The 18,149-nt window shown below is 39.4% G+C and overlaps 1 protein-coding gene across 4 annotated transcripts in view; it reads right to left on the bottom strand.

Moving 5' to 3' along the window:
* The window catches only part of LOC111346888 (E3 ubiquitin-protein ligase LRSAM1), a 28,338-nt gene that overhangs the window by 3,927 nt on the left and 6,262 nt on the right, over positions 1–18,149 (bottom strand). For 3 of the 4 annotated variants that reach the window (XM_088758155.1, XM_088758153.1, XM_088758154.1), the window contains 21 exons: positions 11,069–11,153; positions 10,844–10,968; positions 10,523–10,565; positions 10,365–10,412; positions 10,132–10,182; positions 9,637–9,695; positions 9,226–9,255; positions 8,716–8,838; positions 7,611–7,698; positions 7,180–7,231; positions 6,317–6,361; positions 6,122–6,192; positions 5,366–5,465; positions 4,516–4,603; positions 4,119–4,193; positions 3,538–3,618; positions 2,866–2,961; positions 1,842–1,940; positions 1,183–1,308; positions 579–689; positions 108–206 (listed from right to left, as the gene is read on the bottom strand). In XM_088758155.1, the coding sequence (XP_088614281.1) occupies positions 108–206; positions 579–689; positions 1,183–1,308; positions 1,842–1,940; positions 2,866–2,961; positions 3,538–3,618; positions 4,119–4,193; positions 4,516–4,603; positions 5,366–5,465; positions 6,122–6,192; positions 6,317–6,361; positions 7,180–7,231; positions 7,611–7,698; positions 8,716–8,838; positions 9,226–9,255; positions 9,637–9,695; positions 10,132–10,182; positions 10,365–10,412; positions 10,523–10,565; positions 10,844–10,968; positions 11,069–11,153 (1,695 nt within the window). The remainder of the gene's footprint in view (positions 1–107; positions 207–578; positions 690–1,182; positions 1,309–1,841; positions 1,941–2,865; positions 2,962–3,537; positions 3,619–4,118; positions 4,194–4,515; positions 4,604–5,365; positions 5,466–6,121; positions 6,193–6,316; positions 6,362–7,179; positions 7,232–7,610; positions 7,699–8,715; positions 8,839–9,225; positions 9,256–9,636; positions 9,696–10,131; positions 10,183–10,364; positions 10,413–10,522; positions 10,566–10,843; positions 10,969–11,068; positions 11,154–18,149) is intronic. The other variant, XM_088758156.1, reaches the window with a different exon arrangement.

The following is an 18,149-nucleotide window of genomic DNA, read 5'->3' on the forward strand; positions in this document are numbered from 1 at the left end:
ATAGCGCTATCCGCCCTTTGAACAACCAGAGCCTGAACTTTTTCTCCATCTCCACATCCCAGGTCTGAGGCGTCATGCAAGGTAACGTAAGGTGAGTATATACTTACTTTCTGGTCCATGCAAATCACGCATTCCGTTGTCATGTCACGGTGTTCAACTATGGGTGCCACTGGTGTGGTGGACATAGATGGCTGAGGGACTGGTACCTGTAAGGCACACACATTTCATGACGGTTACATAACCGACAAGACTAACAGTGCTACCAGGCAGTGAGATCATTCAAAGCGCTACAAAAAGTATTTACACAATATGTAATTGTGCCGGGTGAGGATAAAACGCGAAGCATTTTCTCAGATGGGCAATCGAGTCCATAAACCACGTTCATGTAAAAGAGAAGCCTCCACTTTGGAAACGCTTCCACAACTCGCAATTACTCTGAGGTAGGAAAGGAACGGGGAAGGCCGGAGGGGGGGGGGGGGAAGGTTCAGGGAGAAAAAGAGAGAAGGGAGTAGAGGGAAGGAAAAGAGGCCGAGTAGCGTCGATCATCGTCTCGCGACCACGTGCCATGTACAACTCACCTCAGGGTTTTCAATTCTGCTTTCTTTTTCCTTCGCTTTCGAATCGAAGCGAAGCCGTTCTTGGACAACGTTCAGGATTGCCTTCCGAACTCCAAGCTCGTGTATACCCAACTAATCAAAACAAAACAAAGCGTTTCGATATATCATGAATCTTAATTAGTCACGATTGAAGAGGGAAGAGGAAAAATGCGCCAGCAAAAGGCGGGGGTTGGTTGGGAGGGGGGGGGTATGGGATATATCTTATTGCAAATCTCGTGAGAACTAGTCGCACAAGACCTCGAAGCACCTTTCTGACCTTCATTGAAGAGAGGAACACGCTGGCAAATTACTGCTTCAGCCTGTCCTGGTGTCATTGATATGAAGCACGATACATAGTGCTACTGTTGGGCGAGAAGCCATATTATCACATGTTACTATCTAGTGAACCACTGAAACTCCTGGCTGACGAATGCCACTGCGAGAGTAAAGTGTCTCGCTCAAGAACACAACACAACACATTGGTTCAGCCAAGCCTCGATATGGAGTCTCCTACACTCTAACCAATCACAGCTCCTTAACATAATCAAAACAACACCAGACAGCAAATGGAAACTTCTTCACTTACCTCCTTCAGTTCTTGGTCTGTTATGGTTTTAAGCATTTCCCACGTGATTCGGTGACGGGCGAAGTGTGAGGCGTAGTCTTGGGCTTCAGCTTCAGCGAGGATATCGGAAATAACACCGTCACACTGCTGTCATTTAAAAGAAAAAATTCTTGACGCTTTTACTTTCACTGGAACCTTTTTTCCAAATAGCCGCAATTCGAGAGACTATTAGAAACTAAAAGAGTATTTCAGGAAATTCTATAAATTTGAAGGCAGTCAAGACCATTCAACGTTTGATACACCGTATTCAATCGAACTCGAATAGGCGCCCGGTAAAAAATTTAATCAGCGTCCACTTCAAATAAGCGCCAGCTCTCAAGGTCTGAAAATTTAAGAAGTGCCGACGGGGCTTAATCAATAAATACGGCATCAATATTTCAATACAATAGTCCTTTTTACAGTTGTGGGCTTGGTGGCCAAGTCTTTGAACAGGAGTGAGGCTAAGGGTGACCTTGTTATGATACAGATGTTGCTGCTTTTCAAATGCAAATTTCTTTGTTATCATGCTAACTAGATACTGGTCTCTATCACAACAATGTCACCCTCAGCCTCACTTCAAATCAAAGGCTTGGCAACTCAGTACACAACTGTAAAATGGTCTATTAACAGGCTGTTATTACCTTCGCAAGCAGGGTATCTGGTTTACTCTCAAGGAGCCTTTGATACTGAATCAGCCAGTAATCCTCAATATCAGTTTCTCTTTTATGTTCCATCTCAACCTGATCAAGAAAAGCACAGAGGTTCTATTAAGGAGTCTAACGTACACAGATAAGAGGTGACTTATCACTGATCACCCGCTAAGAGAGATCACAGGCCAAAACCGTAGAAGAAGTTGGATGGACCGCTTAGGAAAAGGTCAGAGAGGAACATGGATGACCCAGTTAGCCCAATGGATAGTGCGCATGACTGTTGTGCGGGAGGTCGAGGGTTCGAGCCCCAGCCGGACCAACACGAATTTGCTACCTTTCTATAACATCAAGAAATGGTTAGATATTCTAGTCTTCTCGGATAGGGACGAATAAATGGAGGTCCCGTCTCCTGCAGGGTTGGGGTAGGAGACGTTAATTTCCCACACACGAGATTACTGTGTGATGGATGTCCTCCCCTGGGGTGGGATGGTGGGTTTGTTGTGAAGGCCGTAAGTTAGATAACTCATTGGGTTAATTACGTCACCTTCGTTAAATAAAGAATATTGCATTGTATTGTATTGTAGAAAATAGGACAATTGAGTCTAACCTTGAAGTATATCAGCCCGATTTTCTCAAGGTCAATTTTGAAATGTATGAGACTTAAGTATAATCATGTAGGCCCTTTGAAACCATCTTTGCTTGTTTAGACCAAAGTATTTACCCTTTAAACTTTAGGAGTGACCAGCCTCAAATCTCACCTTCATGTCATACTAAAGAATCATTCATTTATGACCATGAGAATCAAGCAAATGATCGCCAAACTAGCAAGCTTCGATTGTTAAACGAATCGTCGTTGAGGAAATGTTTAGAGAGGAGCATGGAGAAAATGGATAGTGCTGTTAGGGCATAAAGGGTTCACGAAATTAAATAAATTTACTTAAAATACCACCAAATTTCTAATTGTAAATCAGTCTCTGGCTTAATTCCTTACTTATAGCGATATAAAAAAACTTACAAGTCTCTTCATGAGGTCATCTTCTCTCTTCTGTTGTTCACCCACAAGCTGAACCATCAGTCCTGTCAAAGCTTCTCTCCTCGACTCCAGCGCAGCCTGAATGACAACAACGAAAAAGTTAACAAAGTGTCATCAAACGATACCGCACTCTTCGTATATTAACATGTTCTACAGCAAAAAGAAAACTGCTACTCTAGCTTGGGCCAGTTATGATTCCAGAGAATAAAAGTGGAGATGTCTGTGCACAAAATCACTTGCACAGGAAATTCAGCGTGCCTCAGTGTCTCGCCTGTGAAATCACAAGCAAACGTCTCTCAACTGCAACTGTTCGGCAGACGGTCAGCCACTTTTATTCCTCATCTGTGGAAATACACACCTTTTAACTTTTTGTTTTCATACCCGACGTGTATGAGTTTACGTTTTCCAAACGATCTATTTTCGCAGTGCAGCGAGGTACTGTCGACAATAGCGTGTCTGACACTCAAAGTTTTCATCATAGAGAGGGGAGAGAATTTGGTAGAGAAAGCAAAGAGAGAGAGAAAAATAACAAAGTAAAAAGAACCAATTGAGGCCGTAATTAAAAGTAGAAAAGGAAGTAACGTTCCCCGAATTTACAGTGTCTTATACCCACTGTACCTGAAGAAAAATTACGAAGTAGTTAAACCGACATACCCTCTCTACTTCTTGTCGTTCATCTTTTTTCTCCAGTTCTGTAAGGGTCAATTTCACGAGCTCGTCTTGCAGCATTGAAATCTGAAGTTGAATTGAAGAATTTCGCGTGTAAGGTAGAGAAATATTTAAAAAAATACTATAAACTTTCAAATCAATGCAAAACTTTGACATATATTCAGCAACACCACAAGGAAAACCAGCATGAAGTGAAAATACGAAAAGAGTGAACCTTAATTGCCAGAGTAATTCGAACGAAGACATTGAAGAGTGAACCATAAGTGCAGGAGTAAAACGAACGGAGACATTATAATTCCACGAGAATTTAACCACTGCAAGATGAATACGTTACCTATACTACTTTGGGCGTTGAGCAATTAAACAGTTTTCCAGGTGGACATGGGCATGTTTTGATGCTACTCTTGTTTTTAGGATTCAATGAATGTAACCGGGGAATTACAATTCATAGACTCGGCGTTTCGACACTCCTGTCTAGTGCCTTCCTCAGGGGTGCTCTAATCGTTGCAACAATAGGTCCTTTTATATCAAATCTGATTTGAAAAAAATTTAAACGACCTCTTTACCTGGCCGGTAATTCTACGATGCTTAGCGTCCGTTTGTAGCTGGAGAGCTTGGATCGCTTCCATTTGAGCGCGTTCCTTAAATAAAAAAAATGATACATTTACAGTTCCTCTATTACCAAAGTCCTAAACAGCGCAAAAAGGAATGCGAGGTAAATCTGAGCGGCGAAGTCACTGTTTTACTAGATATCCCATCCCTTGCGGTCGCTGACCATTATACCCGCAGTAGCGTGTAAATTTCGCGGAATGATCACGCCCGAGCAAATTGGAGAACACGAAGTCATGTAAAATGTGTTGTTCTTACGTTGCAAACGAGTATTTTATTTATTGGACTCATCATCACTTCTACACCAAATGAAACTAAAGGATCTGAAATACAAGATCTAACTTAATATCTAACCTCTTTGGAAATCTCAGAGATCAAAGTATCTCTGTCATCGTGCTGTTCATTGAGAATGCCAAGCAACCGTACATCTTCTTCCAAAGCCCTGTGGTAGAAAAAGACTCTCAAACGAGACATCTAAACAGAATACCGACGCAATAATCATCAGTTAGTCATAATACCCCCATGAAAAGATTATCAAGCGTTATAATCTCTTGATAATATTTTATTATTTCCTTGTTTCTTTCAGCTCAATAACCTGGGCCAAGTTGTATAAAGAGCGGATAACGCGATTCGACTGATAAATCACTACCCAGCAGATAAGTGAGAGCAAAACGTGCTGCGCCTGCGCTATCCGCTGGATAAAGATTTAGGCGGTGAATAGCGTTATCCAACCTTCGAACAACCGGGCCTTGGTGCATACATGTCAGGTGCTTTTTTAAAATAGGGTAATTATACCAGTTGTGGCATGATCCCTTTTCATGACCCCTGATTATACAGCTATACATAGATACAGAGCAAAAGATCATTTGGTTTTATCAAATGAGTTGAAAACGTAAATTGGCGAGTGCTTCGCTCTGACGAAGGGCTAACGCTCGAAATATCAGGTTTAGAAACTCACTTACGATGGCCAATTTACATTATTTATCAACTCAGTTGATTAAAACGACGCAGCATCCCAGTTTAGTTTAGAAACTTACCCCTTTTAAACTTAAATACAGCTCTTTCTAATGGAGTGGTGCCTATTAATAGACTGATTCAAATGATGAAGTAGCTAAAATAGTTTTGCGCAATTCCCCAACTACAATGTGAGTAAAAAAAAAAGCAGCATTCACACTGGAAATAAAACTGAAAATGAATTTCTTACTCATTCATGGCTTCACTAGCAGTTCTATCTCTTGTTCGTTCATATTCTCTAATGAGACGACTTTGACTTTCTTGACTTTCTAAAAGACGAGCCATGGACACTGGTGGAAATAAAAGGAGAAATTGAAAATCTGTTGCATTACGACGGAAACTGCGTTTAAAATCTCATTTTAATAAGAGTAAGAAAAACTTTGAATGAAAAATGCTACAAAATAGCGAGTAAAACTCCGTGAAATGACTTCAGTCAATCATTGGCCATGAAGTGACAACAACAACAAAAAAATCGGAATTCTTTACGGGGGAAAGTAGAAAAAGAACTTGCAAAGCGATACCAGTAAGCAAAATAATGAATGGCTTAAAATGACAGGGTTTATCCCTAAATCATTTCCATCAATAGAAGATCTTAATGGGGATAACCATCAACAATACACGGCCAACAATAGAGTCATTAGGTGTAAAAACTGACAAATTTTAACAGCTAGTCGTAAAAAAAAAGTTAACCGTGAAAAATATGTCCTTTCTTCAAGCGTCATTTTGAGTCATTTTTGGTTAACCAAAGCCGTAGAAAATGACCAAAATTTTAACAGTTAGCCGTAAAAGCCATCACCCCATTGAGACCCTCTCAATACGGTTCCACAAAAAAAGAAATCTATCAAATTTTATGAGGAAAAAAATCATTACAATGCCCGTGTTTCTTCGATGAAGGAGCCTATCAATCGGTATTTAGTCACAGAGATCGTTATTGATTCTGACCAACCTAACACCTCCTCTTTTCTCAGTTTCTCGGTTTCTTCCTGGGTCACCTTCACCAGTTGCTCAGTTCTCATTCTGCACAGAAAAAGAAAAAGAACAAAATGCGTTTAACCGACTAAACTCCACCAACCAATGGACCCTTCTAACCATACGACAGCTATTCTCAATTCTTAGAGAACACAACAAAAAAAACTCCTACCTTTCTTTTTCCATCTCATCCAGAATCATTTCCGCCTTGTGAGCTCTAGAGTTGAACAGTCAAAAGTAAATAACAGTGTTTTTCTGGTCACTCACACGTATCAGTTTTCAAAAGGATGTAAAACTTCTAACATATAGAATAGGTAAAGATTGCAGGGGGTCTGACACTAATAATCAGTGTTGACCCTTCATCATCATCATCATCTTTATTTGCCTTATTTTAACAATAAAAAATATTTAATTACAGCGATCACAGTTAGAAGGCGAGGAGACCCAAGAAGCCACCAGGCTTATGGGAGAGCCACCTCACTTACAATAATAAATCAAGTAAAGAAAAAGTGCTGCGAATGTGCGGCTTGGCCAATTCAGTGATTATTTAAGTAAAAAGTAAAAACTCGACTTGCAATTTCGTTTTAAAGCTGAGAAAGTTTGACGAACGAGTGAATGAAATAGGGAGAGAGTTCCAAATTTTAGGACCTTGGTAGAGAATTGTAAATTGCTTGAGATTTGTACGGCACAAAATAGGTTCGATAATTACTGGCTGTTCTGGTACCATAGTTGTGAATTTGGCTATTCCTTACAAAAAGATCGAGAAGCAATGGGGGCAATAAGTTATTTTTGAAATAAAACAAAATTGAAGACCTTTCGCTGATTAGCATTGCTCTGAAGCACCTCAAGGCCTCTACCTTTCTCGCGGGCGAAGAAAAGCTCTTACTGAAGCGCTAATTTTAATAAGTGCCTGCTCCAGAGCAGTGACAACATGGCCCTTGATGTAAGGTATAAATGATGCCGCACGCACGCTGTACTGTGTGTACGAATAATGAGATTAACGATACGAGAAAAGAAAGAAAAACAGAACATTACCGTTCATTCTCTTGCAAAATCATTGCCACTGTATCATTAGTAAGCTGTTCATCTGCAAGATAAATATTGGAAATTCACTAAAAAAGTAACAATGATGGATATAGCTGGAAGAGGACTAACAATAAAGCAGAAGTAAAAATGCAACAATGAGGCAGAGTAATGATTTTTGTTGTTGTTTTGTATTGCTTTGTTGTTATTGTTGTTGTTTTCTTTTTTGTCAGCTGTATAGGTTCTACCATATAAATTCCTCTCCCATATGAAAGACAACCAACAGCTCAATGGTACTGCGAAAAAAACAAGATCACCTGAACTGATTATTTAGCTACAGTGTAAGTCTTCTGACTGGTGACTACCAAGTCGCCAGTTTATTGTGTGTTCCATTGCAGTCCGCACACACAATAAACCACACCTCACTTTAACACACACAGTACCTGCTGCCATTGCTGACACCAGCTTTTTTCTCTCAACTTCTTGTTGCTGCTGCTGCATCAATGTAAGGTCATCCATTTCTGCTTCAGCCTACAAATATATTTTTAGTACATGAGAAACTGCTAATACTACTCTCTGCCTCACATATTTTTCAGAATTCATTTTAACACAAAGCAAATGGCAACAAAGCTGCCGCCGCCAAAAATTTAAATTTGGACATTTCTCTCAATTTGCCAAATTTAAAGATACTAGATCCTGAGTCCTCCAATTTATCATCTGCAGTCATGAGATAGTCACAGATAAATAACTTACATTTGAGCAGTACTGTCCTAAAGCTTGGAAGCTATACATGTAGGTAATAAATACCTTTTCACATACATACAATTGATAGACAAGACTGGCCGACTGCCATGACCTGATGTTTATCACAAAGCTAAAAACACTATACATGCACATTGAGCACAATAGGCCTTTTGCAGCTAAGCCATTACGCGACCTACTTTTCATGAAATTATGGGCTGTAACTTAGCCGAATTCAGAAAAGGAAAAAGCATTTCGAAAATAACAAAATGGCTAAGTTTGAGGCCTCCATTTTTCAAAAATGAGATTTGATGACACTCTGAATTTTTTAATAAATAAGAAGGTTTAAATAGAAAAAGTTGCTGGAGAGCAAGGCCTTGCTCTCCAGCAACTTTTTCCATACAAATCCTCTAAATTTTCCGAAAGTTCAAACCACTGTAAAAGCAGTGCTCTGTAATTCCCGGGGCCCAAACTTGGCCATTTTGGTATTTTCGATATGCTCTTTCCATCTCTGGTATTCTTCAAGTTGTATCCCATAATATAAATTATATCTAAAATTGATCATGTGACCCCAGCTGCAAAAGGCCTATTGAGAAATGTACAATTGGCAAGTCTAATAGCTACTTTTCAGTAGCACTGTCCTGAAATCTTTCCAGAGGGTGGGATGAGGAGGCCAACAGAGGCCCACACATCAGAGAAAATTACTTAGTTAAAGTCATATGATTCTTAAAGACCATAGCAGTGATTTAGAGAAAAATTGTTCCTTTTTTCCCTCTGCAAATGGAAAATATAACAGTCTATGATTACCATTCGTATCTTGTCCACAAGGTCAGTACGGTGTTTATTGGCAGCTGCAGCCAAGGCCTGCTGCTCCAGATCTATTTCATGAAGCTGTTTCTCTATTTCAATCATCTGTTGTCTTCTCTTTTCCTGTGGATCAAGATTTAATGAGGTTAGAATTAACTTTCACAAGTAAAAATGTTATTTAACATTGGCTCTTAAACTCTGACTGAGTAGAAGGCTCTGAGTAGTGACTTGGGAGAATCATGGCAACTCTGCAAAGTACTTGATGGGTGTCTTGATCGGGTGAAACCTTCACCACTGTTTTCAAGTTCAAAAATTAAACATTGGACCATCTTCAGGTTCATACTTATCAATGAGTTGAACATGAATGATACTTGTGAGAAACATGTACTGTTTTAACTGTTCTTGTCAGATAAATGAAATGCAAAACAAGATTGAAATAAACCAAAAACAAAACAAGGAAAAGTAACAACAAAAATGGTCAATGGAAATAAAAAAAAGTGACATGCAAACCTTCTCTGCCTCATGCTTTGATAAAGTGCTCTGAAAACAAAAATGTTCGTGTGTGAAATGATGAGGAAGTGTTGTGAAAATGGTGAAATGTTACATGGTAATCATGCAGTGACATTGTCAATGTCAAGAGCCAAAGTAACTGTTATAAAATAATGTATCACAATCAAGAGATTGATAAACACTAAAAAAAAAAAAAAGAAATAATCATTGTGGAATTCTGTTTATGTATCACAGACAGTCATTTTACCATTAATAATCTTAGCCCCCAAGCCATGCCTACCCTAAAATGAAGTTGTGCAATATTTTCTGACCAAAATTAATAGTTCTCTATCCTCAGAAAAAATGATTAAGTTATCTTGGAGGGTGCTGGTTATATTCAATTTGATTACTTGAAGAAACTTGGCTACTCACTGCCACAAGATCATCCACTGGTGAAGGGCACAATTGTGTATTTGAAGCTGTTCCATTTCCTATTGGATCAGAAATTAAAGAGAATGAAACAAGACTTAAAATCTGCAACATCAAAAAAACCCTTGCACCATCTGATGTTAATTTACTTTCATGGAAAAATTAATTCACTGGGCAATCATGTAAGTGTCAATACTTATCATTTGAGTTAAATTAAATTTAACTGATTAATAAAATTAGAGCAGTTTTCAAATGAGTGTCACAGGTAATCCTGGATTGCTTTATTTTTGCTTTACTTCACTCTGTGATTGGTCTAGAAAACTGCAAAACTAAAATCAATCAGCACTAGCTTCAGGCAATTTGATCAGTTTTACTTTCACTGAGTTCTCATTGGCTCTTAGAGGTATTTTTCCTTCTTCTGATTGGCCCTTGTTGCTATTTTGGTTTTGTTGTATGACACTCAATCAAAAAACGCTCTACTGTGCAACTACAGCATACCCAGCACATTCAGTAGATGCTTGGATGGAGGGACATACTCAATTTCAGCCACTGACAAAAAAGAAACAGAAAACACCAAATTAATCATCATTAATTTAGTCATCATGATGACTAGATTCATCATAAGATGACAATCATATACAATTTGACATCAATAAACAATACACTGGTCATATGAAGAAAGTGCACATTTGGTATGTATGATATTAAGTCTTATTCATAAAAATCGCTACCTTTGCAAAGATATTTCATAATGGAGGCTGTTCCCTCAGCTGCCACATCTGTGAAAATGAACAGATCATCACATGACTCATGCAAACATTTTAGCTCCTGATCTGTGCAAATAATTACTGCAAAAATCTCTAAGAAATAAATAATAAATATAGATTACCTCTGGGTGGAAATGATACCGTGTTTACATCAAGTATAATAGTCTGAAAAAGAAAGAGATATTAATAATATTTTATTTGTGGTAGTCCTGATAAGGTCTGTCCATGGTACATTCAATATTAAGGACTCTAATTGATTACAAAACATGAATATGAGACTAATGGAACACTACGAAGTCGTAATATTAGAATGAACTGCACAACATTAGTCCACCATTGGAATTGATTTCTAAAGCCAGGTATTGGAAGACTACATGTCAATAGTCTAAGAATAAATTACAAAATGTTCAATGGACAATTAAATATCTTTAGCCTTATCTCACCTCCAAAGTTCTCACACGAGCCAAAGTCGGGGGAACCCCAGGCAAGTTGCTGTTTTCAGAAACATTCAGCGTTCTCAAGCTTTTGAGATTTCCTATTTCAGGTGGGAGCTTGCGAAGGTCATTTGCTGTAAATAACAACAACAACAAAGTCTTCCACAAACTTTTTTTTACTTGAGATGAGAAGAATTTGACTGAATACTAGTGGAATTAGATACAGTGCAGTACCTTGAAGGATTAAACTTTGAAGAGATGCTAAATTTCCAATGCTGGTAGGAAGAGTTTTAAGTTTGTTACCTTGAACGTTTAGCACCTGTAAAATAGGAAATTAGTAATCAGACATAGGCAAAAGGATCCAAAATTACTATTTTGCTTGTGAAAAGTTTCCTGCCAGTGGGTGCTCATTTTTTTATCAAAGACTCAATTAATAAAATTCAATGTGAGCTCTATGCCTTGGGTATTTTTCAACAGTTGAAAGATCATCACTGTATGATTCATTGCAGTAAATAACAGACAGCCAATAACATTGCTCACAATAATTATGTCTAGGGCACAGTTTCCCACACCATGTGCGTTGCTTGAGGTTTTTGCTGGATTCAGTTTTGAGCGATGGATTTTAAAGTGCATATGACAAGTTTTTTTTTTCGATGAATTTTCTTAGTTTATAGTCTTTGGTTCACACCTGAAATATTTAGATTTGTTCTGTAAAGAAATTTAATATACTTTTTTCCCTTCAAAACTGCGCTAGTTTCGGCTATTATCTTACCGGAGCCTGGTAATGAATATTTGTAAGTTAATTTATGCGTGATGTCATAAGGTGTACCTATCCTAAGAATACTAAAACGAATCGAACATGTCCAGAGAAAACCTCCAGAGTTTTAGTGATTCAGACGAATCCTGTAATGAATCCGACCACTCAGAATCTTCAAGCTCATCATCTCGTGCAGAATTAGGCAATTCCGAAGAAGAAAATATGGTAGAGGAGCCATATCAAGACGAACCACTAGCCAGCGAGAGCGATCAAGATCTAGCAGACGGAGACGAAGAAACAGACGTCGATGGCCTTCGACCATCTACTTTAGAGGCTCGATTTGAAGGCCAGATTAACGTTAACGACTGGTAAGAACCTTATGTCATAGTTTTTATGGAGTATATTACAATGATCTCTAAGCGATTCTCGATGTTTATAGGTGCAAATGTCAACACTGTCATGGCGAAGCTTTGGAGGACGCAATGGAGTTTCGTTGCTGTCATGAAGTAATAAATGCCATCGGTAAATTAGTGTTTGATGGTTCTATAGAGAATATAAAGTGTATAACACTGTAATATATTAAGTACCCTCTAAGGTTACTGTGTATGTACCAGAATACATTGCGGGAATAAAGTTGTGTTGAAGCGGCCATGCTGTTTGACTTCGTGGGTTTATATCACTAGCAATATATTACATTTTGGCGACGAGGATCGGTCGTTTTTCCACGTCATTCAAAAGTGCAAGGTCTTTGGACAACGCTGTGTGTGTTGTGGCATAGAAGATGGCCAGCACTAGTGCGAGTGGATTATTTGGACGTGTTGGCGAGTTCAACGTCGCACGTGAAACGTTTAGTGCCTACATTGAGAGGATGGAAATGTTCTTTACAGCCAACAACATTGTAACGACAACAGGAGAGGGAAGCGCTGCCACCAACCTTGTGGTAGCGAACAGGAAACGTGCCATTTTCCTGACAGAAGTGGGGCCAGAGGTATACACAACCCTCAGCAACTTATTGGCGCCCACTAAACCGAAGGATGTGTCATTCACTAACATTGTGGAAGTCTTGGAGAAACACTACAACCCGAAGCCCCTGGAAATCGCACAAAGTTTTCACTTTGGCACGCGAAATCAAAAATCCGAAGAATCAGTTAGCGATTATGTGCTGGCTTTGAAGAGATTGGCGGTCCACTGTAATTATGGTGAATTCCTCAATCGGGCGTTACGTGACCGATTCGTATGCGGACTGAACAATCCGAAGATACAAAACAAACTACTGAACACAGATGACCTCACATTCGAAAAGGCTTGCAGTATTGCCAAGACCATGGAGATGGCAGACAGGAACACCCAAGAATTTCACCCTTCACGCAGTGAAACTGTTCAAGTCAACAAGTTGACAGAACAAGGAAGTAAAAACACTGAAAAGAAGAACACTGAACAATTGTCATGTCCTAGGTGTGGGGGTAATCATTCAGGTCAGTCTTGTAAATTTAAGTCAGCAAAATGCTACAAGTGCTCCAAGATTGGGCATTTAGCTTCTGTTTGTCGCAGTAAGGATGAAAAGAGAAAGGGTAAAATTCATAGTGTACAGGCTTCAGAATCAGGCAATGATGAGTGTGAGGATGAGGAATTAGGAATTTATTCTCTGAATTCGCTTGACCAAAACAAGCCTAACTGCAATAGGTACACTGTAGAAATGGAAATCAATGGTAAACTGTGTATGATGGAGTTAGACACAGCTGCAGATTTCTCAATAATGAGTAGAAGTGAATATCTAGAGAGGTTTGCAGACAAGCCTCTGTCTCCTTCTAAAGTAACACTTAAGACATACACGGGTGAATTACTTGATGTGTCAGGGGAAATGCAGTGTGACATAGTGTATAAGGGTAAACAATACTCTCTACCCATTCTTGTAGCCAATTATGATGCAAAACCTACTTTACTTGGTAAAAACTGGCTGCGGCACATTAAGTTTGAGTGGGGTGAGATATTTTGTATTCCCAAGGGAGACCCTAGGAGTGCTGATAGTCAACTGAATGAGTTGCTATCTAAACATAGCGAATTGTTTACTGAGAGTTACAAAGGTATGACGGGCCTTGAGGCCCATATTACTATGAGAGGCGATGCAAAACCTGTATTCGTGAAAGCGCGTAGGGTTCCATACGCTTTAAAAGAGCAAGTCGAAAAAGAGTTAGACAAACTAGAAAAGCATGGTGTTATTAAGAAAGTTGACAGGTCACTTTGGGCTAGCCCAATCGTGGTAGTGCCAAAGGCTGATAACACTGTCAGAATATGTGGAGACTACAAATCCACTATCAATCAGTCAGTTGAAGATGAGCAATATGTTTTACCTACTACTCAGGATTTGTATGCTGCTCTGGTTGGCTCTAAGGTATTTAGTAAGCTTGATCTATCACATGCCTATGCCCAGCTGAATGTTGACAAAGAAAGTCAAGAGTACTTGACAATTACCACTCATAAAGGCCTTTATTCCTACCAGAAATTGCCCTATGGGGTCAAGTCATCCCCAAAAATCTTTCAAGCAAAAATGGATCAAATTCTTCAGGGAATTGAAAAATGTGTTTGTAAACAAGATGACATCTTGATAGGGGGCAATGACTGGCAAGAGAATCTCAAGATACTTGCTGATGTGTTGGACAGGCTACACCAATACAATTTGCATTTAAAACTGGCAAAATGCGAGTTTTTGAAACCTGAAGTGGTTTATCTAGGTCTGAGAGTAAGTGCCGAAGGCCTGCAACCGGTGGAGGAGAAGATCAGTGCAGTGAAAAGAGCCCCAGCCCCAAAGAATGTGAGTGAATTAAGGTCCTTCCTGGGCATGGTTCAGTATTATCATTCCTTTTTGCCAGGGCTGGCTACAACCTTAGCACCTCTGCATAGGCTTTTGCAGAAAACTATTCAATGGGAATGGACAGATGACTGCCAGAAAGCTTTCGAGGCATGCAAGGAGGGCCTCACCAGTGAGTCGCTGTTGGTCCACTATGATCTAAATCGTGAGCTTAAGTTAGCTTGTGACGCATCGAGTTATGGTTTGGGGGCAGTGCTTAGTCATGTAATGGAGGATGGTCAAGAAAGGCCAATAGCATATGCATCACGTACCCTCAGCTCAAGTGAGAAAAATTATGCTCAAATTGAACGGGAGGCCTTGTCTATTATTTTCGGGGTAAAAAAATTTAATCAGTTTCTATATGGACGAAAGTTCACTTTAGTAACTGACCACCAGCCATTGTTGGCTATTTTGGGCCCAAAAGCTGCTATACCCACACTTGCAGCTGCCCGTATGCAGCGCTGGGCACTTGTCCTTTCAGCATATGACTATAACATTGAGTACAGGAGCTCCGAAAAGCACAGCAACTGTGATGCCCTTTCTAGATTACCCCATGAAGAGTCTAAGATTGGCAGTGAGAGTGAGATTTACAATGTAAGTGCCATTGACAAAGATTTCCCCATAACTGCAAAAGAGATTGGGAAAGCTACATTGATGGATCCAGGGTTAAGCAAGGTACTTGATTGGGTCATGGTGGGGTGGCCAGAGGTTTGTGATGAAGATTTAAAACCCTATTACACCCGTCGACATGAACTTTCTTGCGAACAAAATTGCATTCTCTGGGGTTCCAGGGTGATCATTCCCCCAGTATTTAGGGAAAAGATGTTGGAGGAGTTGCATTGGGAGCACCCAGGCATTTGTGCAATGAAAGCAATAGCACGCACATGTGTTTGGTGGCCCAAGATGGATGAGGAAATTGAACAAAAGATTAAACTATGCTCAGTGTGTCAGGATGTGCGGACCTCTCCACCTTGTGCCCCATTGATACCTTGGAAATGGGCCACGCGACCCTTTCAGCGTATTCATGTTGATTTTTGTCAGAAAGGGAGTGATTTTTTTTTTGTGGTGGTTGATAGTTTTTCAAAAAGGATAGAGGTTAAGCACATGACCTCAATCACCACAGAGAAAACCATAAATGAGTTGCGTCTTATATTTGCCCAACATGGTTTGCCCGAGGAGTTGGTATCAGATAATGGGCCACAATTTGTTTCAAGTGAGTTTGCTGAGTTTATGTATAAAAATGGCATTAAACATACCCTAACTCCTCCTTATCACCCACAATCAAATGGTGCTGCTGAGAGATCAGTCAGGGTGGTAAAGGAGGCGCTTGTCAAACAAGTTCTAGAGGGAAACAAGGGAAGGTCTATCAAACATAGACTAGCAGACTTCCTCTTGAGATACCGTACCACCCCACACAGCACCACAGGTGCTACGCCAGCAGAACTGCTGATGAGACGTAGACTGCGTACTCGTTTAACTCTAGTGAAACCTGATCTAGCCAAAACCGTAGAGAGTAAACAAAATAAGCAGAAGGAATATAAGGATTTAAAGGGTCATCAAGATAGGCTGTTTGCAGAGAATGACATAGTTCGAGTGAGAAATACTCAAGCCCGTACCAATACTGAGAGGTGGATTCTGGGAAGGGTAGTTAAGGTCTGTGGACCCAGAACATATTTAGTTAAGACTGGCTATAAGACCAGATATGTTCATGTTGATCATTTAATTAAAGCATATGATCAGGTGCCATATGAAACTAGAGAGTTGGACATACCTGTCCCAGAACTGTGTGAGCAACCCACTCTAAGTGTAGATAATAGCCAAGTTTCATCCGGGGTGCCGCAGCCACCAGTCAATTTTTCAGATAAAGATGATGAGCCTAATTCTAGTATTAGTGAAGAGAATTTAAACACACCATCGCCGGTTGTTCTGAGGCGATCAGAGAGAATTAGGAAACCTGTTGACCGACTGAACCTGTAGTGAATGTTATGGCTACTATTGTGTTACTGGTAAGGATATCTTATTTGTAAGGGGAAAGCAGTGTAATATATTAAGTACCCTCTAAGGTTACTGTGTATGTACCAGAATACATTGCGGGAATAAAGTTGTGTTGAAGCAGCCATGCTGTTTGACTTCGTGGGTTTATATCACTAGCAATATATTACAAACACAACACGAAGATTTCTCAGCCTTGATCAACCCGACAGTACTGATGCAAGTGGGGCCATTATTACGCTATCGCCGACAAACCGGTTCTACGCAAAACGAGTGAGTACAGTAAATTACGTATGCTCCAAATCTATCGCATATATCACAGGATAATAATCTTAAAACGTGTTATTAAAACAAAAGTTGCTTTCTTAATCAGTTCAGCAGAAAATATAGTTGAATGATAATAGCCCTTGACAGTTTTAGAACCCATCTTGACGGGTAGGCAAAGCAGTCAGAAATTACAGGTTTTATATGGGAATCCCATGGCAAATAACTTTTCCCAGAATCAAATTTTACGCAATTCATGAATCGCAACGTTAAAACACCGAGTAGAAGATTTTATTCACCAAGTTTGAAGATTGTAGGTTTGATACAAGACGCTCAGTTAATTTTTCTAATTTCCACACATTTGTCTGTAAATCTTTCGCGCGCCGCCCCTTCTACCCTGCGAAAAGTTACAGACAAATGTATGGAAAATTAACTGAGAATCTTGTATCCAACCTGCATTCTTCAAACTAGGTGAATACAATCTTCTACTCAGTACTTTAACGTTGCGATTCATAAATTGCATAAAATTTGATTTTGTAAAAAGTTTTTTGCCATGGGATTCCCATACAAACACTGTAATTTCTGACCGCTTTGCCTACCCGTCAAGATGGCTTCCAAAACCGTCTCAAGGTCTATTTCAATTTGTTGTGACTCTTTTGTTTCTCAGAAAATTAATAGTTTCATTTTCTTCTCTCTGTGTAGATTTCTAAGATCAGTTGCGTATCGATGGTTGATTAGAATGATGGCTTTGTGGCTTCATGGGTTGGGATAACCGAAGACCATTATGTGTCTGCGTATATAGTGCTGTTAGGAACAAGTATCCTTCAAGCCACAAAAGAGGTTACGAGCCTGTCGAAGATGAACAACCAGGACACTAAAGTGAAATTTTATCTAATCCTCTATCCTAAAATTATTTTATGTAATAATGTCTCCTTTGTTCCAATGCTACAGACAAATATACTTCCTCCATATTAAGTACATCTTCCCTCTGAAACATGCGAATTATCCAATTACTACAAACTAAACAAAAATGAACCCTTATTCCATTATTATTTATCTAATTTGATGCACATCAAAGAAGACCTTTCTATACCTTTGACATTGCATATAAAGATATTTATAAAATTTCAGTACATCTCGTTTTATCTAAAAAAAAAAACAATACACACCAGAATAAGCTTTTGACCACACGTCGGAGTACCTCCTTATGTGCAAAACTATCTTACATGTCTTTTCTCCCTTTGAGTTAAAATCGGAGTCGTTGGAGCTTTTGTCGTATCTCTCGTTGGCACTGAACCCTTGATTAACACTCGGCACATGTTTTGTTCGCTCATGCTTTCAACGATAGTAAGATCTCGGGTAAAACATGAATCTTCGAAGTGTGCAGAGCACAAGCAAGCATGTTTATTCACGGGTTCCTTGAAGTCTTCTGGTCTATGTACTTGGACAAATTT

The sequence above is a fragment of the Stylophora pistillata genome, chromosome 4 (assembly GCF_964205215.1).
Source record: "Stylophora pistillata chromosome 4, jaStyPist1.2, whole genome shotgun sequence".
In the NCBI taxonomy this organism is placed as follows: domain Eukaryota; kingdom Metazoa; phylum Cnidaria; class Anthozoa; order Scleractinia; family Pocilloporidae; genus Stylophora; species Stylophora pistillata.